General features: G+C 42.7%; 1 protein-coding gene and 3 non-coding genes across 6 annotated transcripts in view; all 4 read left to right on the forward strand.

Annotated features, from left to right (window-relative positions):
- Positions 1-1,337: 1,337 nt before the first annotated feature.
- Positions 1,338-1,409, forward strand: trnag-ucc (transfer RNA glycine (anticodon UCC)). Its single transcript has one exon. It is a non-coding gene; the product is annotated as a tRNA-Gly (tRNA).
- A 1,635-nt stretch (positions 1,410-3,044) lies between these two features.
- trnag-ucc (transfer RNA glycine (anticodon UCC)) lies at positions 3,045-3,116 on the forward strand. The gene has a single exon. It is a non-coding gene; the product is annotated as a tRNA-Gly (tRNA).
- A 310-nt stretch (positions 3,117-3,426) lies between these two features.
- On the forward strand, positions 3,427-3,499 carry trnam-cau (transfer RNA methionine (anticodon CAU)). Its single transcript has one exon. It is a non-coding gene; the product is annotated as a tRNA-Met (tRNA).
- Positions 3,500-5,367: 1,868 nt separating this feature from the next.
- Positions 5,368-14,016, forward strand: part of LOC139377307 (glypican-5-like) — a 220,497-nt gene continuing 211,848 nt past the window's right edge. Inside the window, exon 1 of one of the 3 annotated variants that reach the window (XM_071120325.1) lies at positions 5,368-5,816. In XM_071120325.1, the coding sequence (XP_070976426.1) occupies positions 5,651-5,816 (166 nt within the window). In that variant the 5' untranslated portion in view covers positions 5,368-5,650. Of the gene's footprint in view, positions 5,817-11,981; positions 12,065-14,016 lie in introns of those variants that run through there. The other 2 variants (XM_071120326.1, XM_071120327.1) reach the window with 2 other exon arrangements.

A 14,016-nucleotide genomic window follows, 5' to 3' on the forward strand; every position in this document is an offset into this window, starting at 1 on the left:
TTTTAGATTTGTGTAGTTTTCATTTTGGTTTAGATATCATTTTTATTCACCACTTGAAAATGATTTTGAGATACGAAGACTTTACATATGAAATAAATCAAACTGTTCTACGAAAATATGCATATGAAAACCATAACTGGCACGCAGATCGGTAGTAATGGTTGTCGGGTCTCCTGAGTGGCGCAGTGTTCTAAGACACTGCAATGCAGAGCAGGATCCTGGTTCAAGTCTGTGTCCTCTGTTGCAGCCGGCCGCGACCGTGGCGCAGTGTTCTAAGACACTGCAATGCAGAGCAGGATCCTGGTTCAAGTCTGTGTCCTCTGTTGCAGCCGGCCGCGACCGGGAGACCCATGGGGCGATGCACAATTGGCCCGGTGTCGTCGGGTTTAGGGGACAGTTTGTCCGGCAGGGATGTTCTTGTCCCATTGCGCACTAGGGATTCCTGTGGAAGGCCGGGCGCAATGCACACTGACACGGTCACCAGGTGTACTGTGTTTCCTCTGACACATTGTTGCAGCTGGTTTCCAGGTTAAGTGAGCAGTGCAGCTTGGCTGGGTTGTGTTTCAGAGGACGCGTGGCTCTCAACCTTCACCTATCCTGAGTCTGTTGTGGAGATGGGACAAGACTGTAACTACCAATTGGATATCATGAAATTTGGCGGTAAAAAATAAATGAAAGGTTAATTGGTACTCTAAATGGAAACTGACCCCCTGGTGTAGCCTAATGCCTGGAGCGTAATGGTGCAAAGGCCATCAGCAGCGGGAGGAGGAGATTCGGGAAAAGGTTTTGTTCTTCTTGTTAGGTTAGGTTAGGGCACCCTCTTGAGTAATGCTTAAAGCATCAGACAAGCTCAATAGCCTACATATAGTTGATTTTATTCAGTTTATATATGGAAAAACACACTTTTAAAAATTTGAACCAGTCGACTGGTCGAAAGAACGGCTTTCGGTCGACTCGAAAAAATGTTGTTGGGGACTTCAGCAATGGATCAGTCAAATCATTTCTAGGTAACAATCAAATACCTTACTGTGATTGTTTTCAATGAAAATGATCCAAAATAAGCAAAAATGACTTGTTAGTAAAGAGCAATTTGTCAAGCAAGAATTTTGCTAGGAATGTCTGGCATTGTCTGAGTGGAAAGGGGGAAACCTGAAAACTAGCTGTTATTGGCAGAGCCGTTTGGAACTCTTTGTTATTGGTCTATTAACTCATTTACCGCCTGGTGATGTCAGTGATGTGTTTTTAGGGAATCCCATTATTATTCTGCAAATGTCAAATGTAGGTTTTCTTTTACTTTCATTTTCAAACAGAGACTGCTCCTGGTAGTTGTTGAGTAAGCGTTGGTGGTATAGTGGTGAGCATAGCTGCCTTCCAAGCAGTTGACCCGGGTTCGATTCCCGGCCAACGCAACTGGGTATTTTGTTTGAATCACCCTTTGAAATGAATCCGCTAAAGGTCTAGTGCAGCTGTTTTTATCTCAGTGTCAAATAGGGCTGACACCTTTTAGTCAACTGGTCCATAGGCTGTTGGTCGACTGAGAATTTTGTAGTTGAGCAGTTGCCCTCAAAAAAGATTTATGGCACGTCTTGATTGACGCATATCTCAGTGGACCAATCCATTGCTGAAGCCGCAGGGATGGAAACGTTATAAAATAGGCCTACCTGATTACTTCTTGTCCTTGCGTAAATAGCCTGATATTAAGCCTACAGCTGTGTCTGCCCGGAGGTCACTGGCAGGGAAAACTGAGGGTCCAAAATATATTATACAATGTTGCAAGTTTGTTAGCTCCATCATCTGGCTGGACCAAGTTGATTAGTTGCTACATTGTTTCATGTTCCTTGCAGAAAGGCCATGTGTAGCCAAAGTGATTTATTTTTTATCAGAATATTTTTTCCACCTTCAGACTGTAATGATTTTATTTGTTGGCTTTATGTAGGCCGTTTTTACATTGTTGGCAATGGCATAAGAAGTGACTTTTAGATTTGTGTAGTTTTCATTTTGGTTTAGATATCATTTTTATTCACCACTTGAAAATGATTTTGAGATACGAAGACTTTACATATGAAATAAATCAAACTGTTCTACGAAAATATGCATATGAAAACCATAACTGGCACGCAGATCGGTAGTAATGGTAAGATAGGTTGTCGGGTCTCCTGAGTGGCGCAGTGTTCTAAGACACTGCAATGCAGAGCAGGATCCTGGTTCAAGTCTGTGTCCTCTGTTGCAGCCTGCCGCGACCGGGAGACCCATGGGGCGGTGCACAATTGGCCCGGTGTCATCTCGTTTAGGGGACAGTTTGTCCGGCAGGGATGTTCTTGTCCCATTGCGCACTAGGGATTCCTGTGGAAGGCCGGGCGCAATGCACACTGACACGTTGCCAGGTGTACTGTGTTTCCTCTGACACATTGTTGCAGCTGGTTTCCAGGTTAAGTGAGCAGTGCAGCTTGGCTGGGTTGTGTTTCAGAGGACGCGTGGCTCTCAACCTTCACCTATCCTGAGTCTGTTGTGGAGATGGGACAAGACTGTAACTACCAATTGGATATCATGAAATTTGGAGGTAAAAAATAAATGAAAGGTTAATTGGCACTCTAAATGGAAACTGACCCCCTGGTGTAGCCTAATGCCTGGAGCGTAATGGTGCAAAGGCCATCAGCAGCGGGAGGAGGAGATTCGGGAAAAAGTTTTATTCTTCAGGTTTGGTTTATTCTTCAGGTTAGGTTTATTCTTCAGGTCACGTCTTGATTGACGCATATCTCAGTGGACCAATCCATTGCTGAAGCCGCGGGGATGGAAACGTTATAAAATAGGCCTACCTGATTACTTCTTGTCCTTGCATAAATAGCCTGATATTAAGCCTACAGCTGTGTCTGCCCGGAGGTCACTGGCAGGGGAAACTGAGGGTCCAAAATATATTATACAATGTCGCAAGTCTGTTAGCTCAAGCATCTGGCTGGACCAAGTTGATTAGTTGCTACATCGTTTCATGTTCCTTGCAGAAAGGCCACTTTCACGTAAAAATATTATTGAAACGTTTGAGACAAGCGTTGGTGGTATAGTGGTGAGCATAGCTGCCTTCCAAGCAGTTGACCCGGGTTCGATTCCCGGCCAACGCATTTATTTTGTTTTAGCGGGGTTGTGAGTGTTTCTTATCCTTTATATTGTCCTCAATCCTATTTCTTTATTTTTATTTTTCTTGTCCTCAATTCTATTTCATTCACAGGGCATGTGGTGCATTCAGACAAAGAGCGGGGAGGGGTGACCTTAAACTGCTCCTCCATGAGACAGGCTGCAGCAATTTTTTCTTTCAGTAAAAATACTTTACTTGAGCCCGGGACAAATAAATATTTACGACCAACCCCCACCTATACTGTGAATATTTCATATATGCTTCATATGCAATCTCCCCTTCAATTTATGTCATGTGCCTCCTTAGCGCAGTAGGTAGCGCGTCAGTCTCATAATCTGAAGGTCGTGAGTTCGATCCTCACAGGGGGCAGAGTTTTTTGCGTCCACTTGATTTTAGTATTAGCAGTTTACCTATATTTCAAACATGTTGGTTTTTGGAATGCCTCAAAAAATTGTCAAAGACTCCATTCACCCAAGTCATAGACTATTCTCTCTGCTACCGCACAGCAAGTGGTACTGGAGAGCCAAGTTTAGTCCAGTCCAGTCCAGGTTTCAATTTTTCACCATTTTTTCAGGGTTTCTCTCTGAAAATCACACTTTTTAATAGAAAAACAACACATTTGGATGTTCTAAATCCACAACAATGCTTAAACCAACCAAATTTTGAGGCCTGGAAAAAATCGGAGAACTTTGGTTGTAGTTGCCCTTTAATTCAAGTGCACGCCTAACAAGATGCTGATGTTTAGCTGTGTTTTTGTGGGGCACATGTGATGGTAGAGTTTGCAAAACAAATACCCACTGGATGGATTAAAATAATTATGATATCATATAGGCCTAGACTTTGTAGTTAACATTTAATTGTTTCAAGTTCCTCTGCGTATACATGATTGGCGATCCGTCATGGTCCACCCACACAGACAGTGTGGTGAAGAAGGCACAACAGGAGGCTGAAGAAATTTGGCTTGTCACCTAAGATCTTCACAAACTTTTACAGATGCACAACTGAGAGCATCCTGTCCGCCTGTATCACCACCTGGGACGGCAAGTGCACCGCCCGCAACCGCAGGGCTCTTCATAGGGTGGTGCGGTCTGCCCAACGCATCACCGGGGGTGAACTTCCTGCCCTCCAGGACACCGACAGCACCCGATGTCACATGAAGGCCAAAAATGGCTTGCTCCTGAACGGGGTGGTGTACCTAATACATTTTGAATCAACCATTCCCTTTATTGGGTTAAATAGGATGTCAGTAATTCTGCTCCCCAACTTTGTTGTTTTGTGTGTGTTACACATTTGAAGAGAAACCTATGGATTTTCCAGGTTTAATGAAGTAATAAAACTTCATAATGACCTAAAAGGAATCACCAGTGACCCACCAATGAGTCTAGACCATTTGGGAACACTGGGTATCGTGATATATCAATGCACAATCCATATGTACCTCACCATGAAGCTGTTTTAGCCTTATTATTACAGTCAATTAAATACCCAAAGTTGAAAATTATTTATTAATATCTGACACCCCTTCTTTCAACAGAGAGGGTGGAGGATGAACGAGTGGAGGAGACTGAAAGCAGGCATGGGTTGGGCCAAAATGAAGCATGCATGCAGTAATTCCTTACATTGAAAGCAATCTTTCTCTTTTGTGTTTCTTTACATAACCACTATCACAACCACTAATTTAAGCATTTTATAACCAGGAAACAGTAGAATGTAGCAAATAAGATATTTTGACATTTGTGTGAATTATTCTTATTCATAACATACAGTACAAATGTGTTGTGTCCTGTGTGCCTTTGCGTTTCACCAGAAGAGGGCAGTAAAGTACACTAAACAATCCTGTATTTGCTTCAGCGTGGAGATAGACTTCGTAACAGGCAATATAGACATTTGCAGTTGTGTGTTTGGGTAGGTTTTTCAGCGACTTTCCAACAAAATATTATTCAGTAATCTGGAATTTAATTCCAAAGACCATATAGTCCTATTTGCTAATTATTAAATAAATCTGAATATTTTTTGTTTTATAAAGAGCATGATTTGTCAGATTGTCAATCAACTCAAGTGCCATTTGGAATTCTAGTTGTACACGCAGTGTCCTGTTTATTAGGTACAACCAGTACCGGTTCGGACCCTCTTTGCCTCCAGAACAGCCTGAAAATATGATATTATTCATTAATATCTGACTCCCCTTATTTGAACAGAGAGGGCGGGGGTCTAGCGAGAGGGGAGAGTGAAAGCGCACATGGCTTGAGGGAGAGAAGGAAGCGTGCACGCAGTCGAACAGCGCCTGTGTTGAGAGTGGTACATCTACAAATCTTAGTCCACAATACCGTCTCATATAAACTCAGTGTGGGATTGCCTTTATGCACAAAAAACAATAATGTGAGAACCCGATGCAGACGTCGTATCATGGACGTTTAATAGTATCAACTGCTACTGTTTATTTGTGTCATACATTTTTTAACAGGCCGTGAAATCATCGATTTACGCTAAACCCACGGATACCTGGATTGAGATGCAGCAATGTCCCGAGGAATATGCCCACGCGTACATTTCTGGTGGATGTTTTCAGTTCTGTTTCTGGTGAAAGTAGTGGATGTTGGGGCATACAGCTGTCATGAGGTGAAGACCGCTTTCCAGGTGCGACAGATCGGCCCACTGAAGTGGGTACCGGAGACTCCTGGGACAGGTGAGTGTGTGCATTTCCCGCGGTCAGCAGTGACAGTTTACATTTGAGTAATTTACGCTTTGCACTTTGCAGCGAGATCATCCCGACTGTTTATAATTTTGAATTCAAATAGAATAGATTTTCTATTGCATTTCTTTCCAGGAGTTGGTTCATCTGTATCCACCTCTCTATTAAACTTCGTCACTCTTGTCAATTTCGTTTTTTGAAATTAGAATTATGTAAATGAGAAATGTTAGAAGGACAACACAGCTACCTTGTCAGCACTTTGATCAACAACATGTACGTATCTGGAAAAGAGGCTTGTGAAATGTAGATTCACAGTCAGAATTGTCATTCCTCTGGTTGGCTCCTGTCAGGAGCGCACGTGGTTCTCTCAATACACTTTGGCTCAACAATAGCTATTCAACCAAGCATGACATGACTATTAAAATGGTATATTCTGAATCAGGAGAAGATGGGCAAAAATCCACTGCTTGTTAGAAGGACAACACAGCTACCTTGTCAACACTTTGATCAACAAAATATACATATCTGGAAAAGAAGCTCGTGAAATGTAGATTCAGAATTATCATTCCTCTGGCACGCCCCTGTCAGGAGCGCACGTGGTTCTCTCTACACACTCTTTCTGAGAGCCGGTGTAAATACAATACTGACAGAACCAGTTAAAATGAGTTTTAGATTGAATATTTTTTTGTTTTTTTTGCTCAACAATAGCTATTCAACCAAGCATGACTATTAAAATGGTATATTCTGTATCAGGAGAAGATGGACAAAAATCCACTGCTTATCTGGGGGGGAGGGGGTTATTTGTTTCTGCCAGATTTCAATCTTTAATAGCTCTTAGCATGCCATGCAATGAAAGTAATATATTCTGAATTGGGGAGGATGGACAAAAATCCATTATTTATTTATTTTTTTGCTTTCAATCTTCAATGTCTCTAAGACAAACCATGACAATGAAAATGAAATATTCTGAATCAGGGGAGGATGCACAAAAATCCATGTTTTTTATATATAGTACCAGTCAAAAGTTTGGACACACCTACTCATTCCAGTGTTTTTCTTTATTTGTGTCACATTCTGACCTTAGTTCCTTTGTTTTAGTATGGTCAGGGCGTGAGTTGGGGTGGGCAGTCTATGTTCTTTTTTCTATAATTTGAGATTTCTGTGTTCGGCCTGGTATGGTTCTCAATCAGAGGCAGCTGTCAATCGTTGTCCCTGATTGAGAATCATACTTAGGTAGCCTGGTTTCACTTTTGAGTTGTGGGTGTTTGTTTCCTGTTGTAATGTTTGTTTCACATTTCAGGACTGTTTCGGTTGGTATCATTCACTTTGTTATTTTGTATTCGTTAGTGCTCAGTTTAATAAACTAAAATGGACACTTACCACGCTGCACATTGGTCCGACCTCTCCTACTCCTCCTCAGACAAAGAGGAGGAAAGCCATTACAATTTGTATTATTTTCTACATTATAGAATAATAGTGAAGACATCAAAACTATGTAATAACACATATGGAATCATGTAGTAACTAAAAACAAATCAAATATATTTTATTGATGACAGCTTTGCACACTCCTGGCATTCTCTCAACCAGCTTCATGAGGTAGTCACCTAGTATGGATTTCAATTAACAGGCGTGCCTTGTTAAAAGTTAATTTGTGGAATTTCTTTCCTTCTTAATGTGTTTGAGACAATCAGTTGTGTTGTGACAAGGTAGGGTTGGTATACAGAAGATAGTCCTATTTGGTAAAAGACCAAGTCCATATTATGGCAAGAACAGCTCAAATAAGCAAAGAGAAACAACAGTCCGTCATTACTTTAAGACATGAAGGTCAATCAATCCGGAAAATTTTAAGAACTTTGAATGTTTCTTCAAGTGCAGTCCTTCTTGGTCAAATAACCCTTACACCATCAAGCGCTATGATGAAACTGGCTCTCATGAGGACCGCCACAGGAAAGGAAGCCCCAGAGTTGTACTTTTTATGACCCTTATTTAACTAGGCAAGTCAGTTAAGAACAAATTCTTATTTACAATGATGGCCTTCTGGGAAACAGTGGGTTAACTGCCTTGTTCAGGGGGAGAACGAAAGATTTTTACCTCATCAGCTTGGGGATTCGATCCAGCAACCTTTCAGTAACTTTCCCAACGCTCTAACCGCTAGGGCACCAATAAGAAGAAGAGATTTGCTTGTGCAGCGAAACAACCGCCGTGTCTTTGTGAGCCGTAGAGTAGGTGAATGGATGATCTCCCCATATGTGGTTCCCACCGTGAAGCATGGAGGAAGAGGTGTGATGGTGTGGGGGTACTTTACTGCTCACAATGTCTGTGATTTATTTAGAATTCAAGGTACACTTAACCAGCATGCCTACCATTGCATTCTGCAGCGATACGCCATTCCATCTGGCTTGCGCTTAGTGGGACTATCATTTGTTTTTCAACAAGACATTGACTCAACACACTTCCTGGCTGTGTCAGGGCTATTTGACCAGGAAGGAGAGTGATGGAGTGCTGCATCAGATGACCTGGTCTCCACAATCACCCGACCTCAAGCCAAATGAGATGGCATGGAATAAAAGGCCGCTCAGCAAGGAAGAAGCCACTGCTCAAAAAACATCATCACGAGGGATGGACAATTATGTGGATATATTGAAGCAACATCTCAAGACATCAGTCAGGAAGTTAAAGCTTGGTCGCAAATGGGTCGTCCAAATGGACAATGACCCCAAGCATACTTCCAAAGTTCTGGCAAAATGGCTTAAGGACAACAAAGTCAAGGTATTGGTGTGGCCATCATAAAGCCCTGACCTCAATCCTATAGAACATTTGTGGGCAGAACTGAAAAAGCGTGTGCGAGCAAGGAGTCCTACAAACCTGACACAGTTACACCAGCTCTGTCAGGAGGAATTAGCCAAAATTCACCCAATTTATTGTGGGAAGCTTGTGGAAGGCTACCCAAAACGTTTGACCCAAGTTAAACAATTTAAAGGCAATGCTACCAAATACTAATTGAGTGTATGTAAACTTCTGACCCACTGGGAATCTGAAATAAATCATTATCTCTTCTATTATTCTGACATTCTTAAAATAAAGTGGTAATCCTAACTGACCTAAGACAGGGAATATTTACTAGGATTAAATGCCAGGAATTGTGAAAAACTGAGTTGAATTGTATTTGGCTAAGGTGTATGTAAACTTCCGACTGTATATAAACTCAGCAAAAAAATAAACATCCTCACTGTCATCTGTGTTTTCAGCAAACTTAACATGTGTAAATATTTGTATGAACATAACAAAATTCAACAACTGAGACATAAACTGAACAAGTTCCACAGACATGTGACTAACAGAAATTGAATAATGTGTCCATGAGGAAAGGGAGGGTCAAAATCAAAAGTAACTGTCAGGATCTGGTGTGGCCACCAGCTGCATTAAGTACTGCAGTGCATCTCCTTCTCATGGACTGCACCAGATTTGTCACATCTTGCTGTGAAATGTTTCTCCACTCTTCCACCACGGCACCTACAAGTTCCCAGACATTTCTGTGGGGGAATGGCCCTAGCCCTCACCCTCCGATCCAACAGGTCCCAGATGTGCTCAATGGGATTGAGATCCGGGCTCTTCACTGGCCATGGCAGAACACTGACATTCCTGTCTTGCAGGAAATCACACACAGAATGAGCAGTATGGCTGGTGGCATTGTCATGCTGGAGGGTCATGTCAGGATGAGCCTGCAGGAAGTGTACCACATGAGGGACGAGGATGTCTTCCCTGTAACGCACAGCGTTGAGATTGCCTGCAATGTCAACAAGCTCAGTCCGATGATGCTGTGACACACCGCCCCAGACCATGACGTACCCTCCACCTCCAAATTGATCCAGTTCCAGAGTACAGGCCTCGGTGTAACGCTCATTTCTTCGACGATAAACACGAATTTGACCATCACCCCTGGTGAGACAAAACCGCGAGTCGTCAGTGAAGAGCACTTTTTGTCAGTCCTGTCTGGTCCAGCGACGGTGGGTTTGTGCCCATAGGCAATGTTGTTGCCGGTGGTATCTGGTGAGGACCTGCCTTACAACAGGCCTGCAAGCCCTCATTCCAGCCTCTCTCAGCCTATTGCGTACAGTCTGAGCACTGATGGAGGGACTGTGCGTTTGTGGTGTAACTCGGGAAGTTGTTGTTGCCATCCTGTACCTGTCCCGCAGGTGGGATGTTTGGATGTACCGATCCTGTGCAGGTGTTGTTACACGTGGTCTGCCACTGCGAGGACGATCAGCTGTCCGTCCTGTCTCCCTGTAGCACTGTCTTAGGCGTCTCACAGTACGGACATTGCAATTTATTGCCCTGACCACATCTGCAGTCCTCATGCCTCCTTGCAGCATGCCTAAGGCATGTTCACGCAGATGACCAGGGACCCTTGGCATCTTTATTTTGGTGTTTTTCATAGTCAGTAGAAAGGCCTCTTTAGTGTCCTAAGTTTTCATAACTGTGACCTTATTTGCCTACTACCTGTAAGCTGTTAGTGTCTTAACGACCATGCCACAGGTGCATGTTCATTAATGTTTATGGTTCATTGAACAAGCATGGGAAACCGTGTTTACAATGAAGATCTGTGAAGTTATTTGGATTTTTACGAATTATCTTTGAAAGACAGGGTCCTGAAAAATGGACGTTTCTTTTTTTTGCTGAGTTTAGTCTGCTAGAAATGCTTTTTAAACAACATTTCTTAAATGTATTAATCACAATTCAATAAGGCTTACTAGGCCGTCATTGTAAATAAGAATGTGTTCTTATGGAAAATATAGTGTGGGTTTGTGGAGGTGCAAGGAAATAGGAAGGGGACAAATTAAAAGAATCTCACAGCCTAGCATCCCTTTATCAATCAATACATCACTATAGTCTTAACATATTTGCAATTGCACAGGGCCAACCAGCTGCTTACTAAGCAAACATTCTGCCTTGAAAAATGAATTAATACTTTTGTTAAATAGCTTGGCAGATTGCTCAACAGAGAGACGTGGCTTCTGAAGCCCAGGCTCCGAGCCAGAAAAAACTGACTGAGGGAGAGTGTCTCTCATAAAGTAGAGTCTATGTAGAGACATAGTGTTACTGAGGTTCCTCAGTTTCAATACAGTAAGTCAGATTTCTTAGTAATTCCAAGCCTGCATATGATGCTTAGATCTGATACTTTTGGACCTACAGTATTCAGAACAAATATGAAACAGGTCATGGGAAATGCACTGGAGTGCAAGTTTCAGACTGATACAGGAAATGCTTTGGGACATCGTCTGTCTAAGAGCATGTCTCCATATCTGCATGGAACATTAGGCAGACATTAGCATTAGTCTTATGGATGTTTGGTTACACCACAGGTTCATGGTCATCTTTGTTGGTTAGCATATAATGACTGAGATTAGGAAAACTGATCCTAGATATGTTTTGGGAGGCATAAACTATCTGGAGCAAGCAGGGAAGACTGTGGTTTTGGCTCCTATCCAGCTATGTTGATATGATTCAAAACTAATTCCCTGGGGAGAGCTGGTGTGGAGAGAAACAAGACACATCATCACCAAGGCGAACTACACTCCTGTCTCTCTTCTCTTCTCTGTGGTTCTGTTTCTCTTTGGGATGTGTGTGTGGTAAACATTTTCTTCCTCTTTCCTTCTCACGGCCTTCACGTGAAAATAACAGGAAGGAATGTTTAGAAGAAAAGGCCGTCATCATGACCAAGTCCAACTGAGCCTCTCCTTTCAATTGTGCTCTTATTATTCCATCCTTCAAATTTTTGCGGTAACGTCTTCATTTCTCTAAGGCCTTTGGAAAGTTTGGGAAACAGAAATAATGTTAGCCTTCTTAAAAAATCCTGACAGTATTTCTGGGTTTCTATGCCCGGATTGAGCCTGTTTTAAATTGAATAAGAACTTGGTGGACGTATAAAGCGTTTTGATCCCGGGCCTTCCCTCTCCGAGAAACCATTGTGTGTCCTTTGAATCGGAGCAGATGGCTAACTGCTTCCAGAGATGACTCATGTGACATCTAATACCTACGTGGACACAAACCACAGCCACTGGCAGGCCACGTATATTTCTGTACCACATCTAGGGGTAGAGGCCACCACCGTATCACTGCGTCTGACTCTGCATGCCGTAACAGGGAGAAGAGCAACAGATAGCAGCCCGTTCAACATACCTAGAGGGGCATCCAAACCACTCAATATATTTGTTTTGGTGGCGGTGGCGTCGACCCGGGTAACGGACAGGGCATGTCAGTTCCAGGCAGAGCAGTAGCTGGAGTAAGCCCCTTGCGAGACAACGCAGGGGAACAGGGCCTTGTGAAGATGTCACCAGTCTGAATGGAAGCATTTGAGCCGCTGCATGACAAGCGTTTACAGCATGCAGCCGGCATGGTATATGACAGCAGCTGACTGGCCTAGAGGATAGAATGAGATTTGGACTGTTATGTGTGTTTGTGATTGGGGACAAAGTGAGAGCAGAGGCATAAGGTTGGAATGAGTGGCATGCGTTGCCGTGTTTCCATGCATACTGTACTGTACTATAGAGAAGGGAAATCTACTGGCCTGACTGTCCACCTAAATTCAGTGCTCTACCTCTCTTTGTCTCACTTTCTCCTTTATTTTTTCCATCTAATTTCTCACTGCCCTCTTTCTCTATCTCTCTCTCACTCAGTTCCTTTATCTCTGCCTCAACAGCCTACCCCCAACTAATTCAACACAACCACATTTACTCTAAACTCTTGTTTGTTGCTTTTTTATTTGGAGTGGTCCAGAAGAGCTTGCTTTGGGTCGGGCCCATTCCCTCTTCAAAGTGCTGACCAGGGGATGGGGGATGAGAATACGAAGGGGTGTGTGTGTGTATAACTCCGACTACGAGTTGTACAATCGCCAAACATAGCAACCCTTGACATTTGAAGTGGCGAAACCTCAGCTCTTTTCATACTTCTCTGTGTTTGCTTTAGGGATTCAGTGCTGTGTTTCATTCATTCTCAGCAAGCGCCTTCAGTGTGGCTGCGCCATCAGAGCCAGCCGGTCTGATTCTTGGATCTCAAAATGAAACAATGGTACTTTTATTGCACGCATCCTAATCCAGTTGATCTTTACTTTGTATTTATTACTACAAAATGATATCATGATGGTGATATGTATCCTACTTTCTGGTAATATAAAGAAACTTAAATGTGGTCATTCAGTTATTATGTTACTGCAATTTGAAATATGATTTAATAAGACAATATAAGATAAATAGCTGATTGTAGAACAAAGCTTAACTGAAGGCCTAATGTTTTTCTGGTGGTCCAGTCTTTGGTAGTAAAACCTAACCTATTGCAAGTGTTCATACAGCTGCGTTACATTGAATACATTAGCTTTTAATGCCATACTTAAATGTGTGAAAATGATATGCATAACATTGTTTTAACAAGCCACAGGCCTAACTGCTTGTGTATTTACTGATTTAGAGCCCTCGTTTCTGCCATATGACAGGAAATCCATGGAAAAGTAAATGCCTATTAGTACCTGCAGGAATGCAGTGTTTTATGAGATGCTCTTACGCCTCGATCACACCGACAGCTTCGTTGCGTTTTGGTCCACCAGAAGTACATTCCTTTCCAATGGAACGCTGCGTTTGCCTTGCAGAGGCAGTTGCAGTGCGTACTGTGTTGGATTTATCAAAATTATGCATCAAACTGTATGCCTAGACGGCTTGACAGAAATGGTAGCAGAAGGTGAATGTTGAAGTTTTGTTGCACACATATCCAGATGATGCTGCGTACCATTTTGCGCAATGATGCTGTAAGTGTGTTCGAGGCGTTAAACGTACCTAGGATATGTTATTTGAGGAAACAGACTTAAATTATTCCAGCTCCAAATGTTCACTCTCCAGACACTTAATAACCACTCTCTGGCCCATCAGTTAATAAATAATGTCTCTCCGCCGCTGTGATGTGCTCGCCAACAATCCATATCGAGATTACAAGGGTGTTCTGATCTAGCGCTTTGGAGATCAATTAGAGGTCAGGCGTGGAGACGCTCCATTCATAAACACCCACCGCGACCTCCGCCGTCCCGTGGCCTGACTAGATATGGTCACCTCATCTCTGTGTGGCTCAGATAATTACATTGTATGATCTACCAAGGCTGCTCAGATCACTGTCTGTACGCAACACAAAGACAGTCTGGCATCCT

Source organism: Oncorhynchus clarkii, chromosome 20 (genome assembly GCF_045791955.1).
Source record: "Oncorhynchus clarkii lewisi isolate Uvic-CL-2024 chromosome 20, UVic_Ocla_1.0, whole genome shotgun sequence".
Taxonomy (NCBI): domain Eukaryota; kingdom Metazoa; phylum Chordata; class Actinopteri; order Salmoniformes; family Salmonidae; genus Oncorhynchus; species Oncorhynchus clarkii.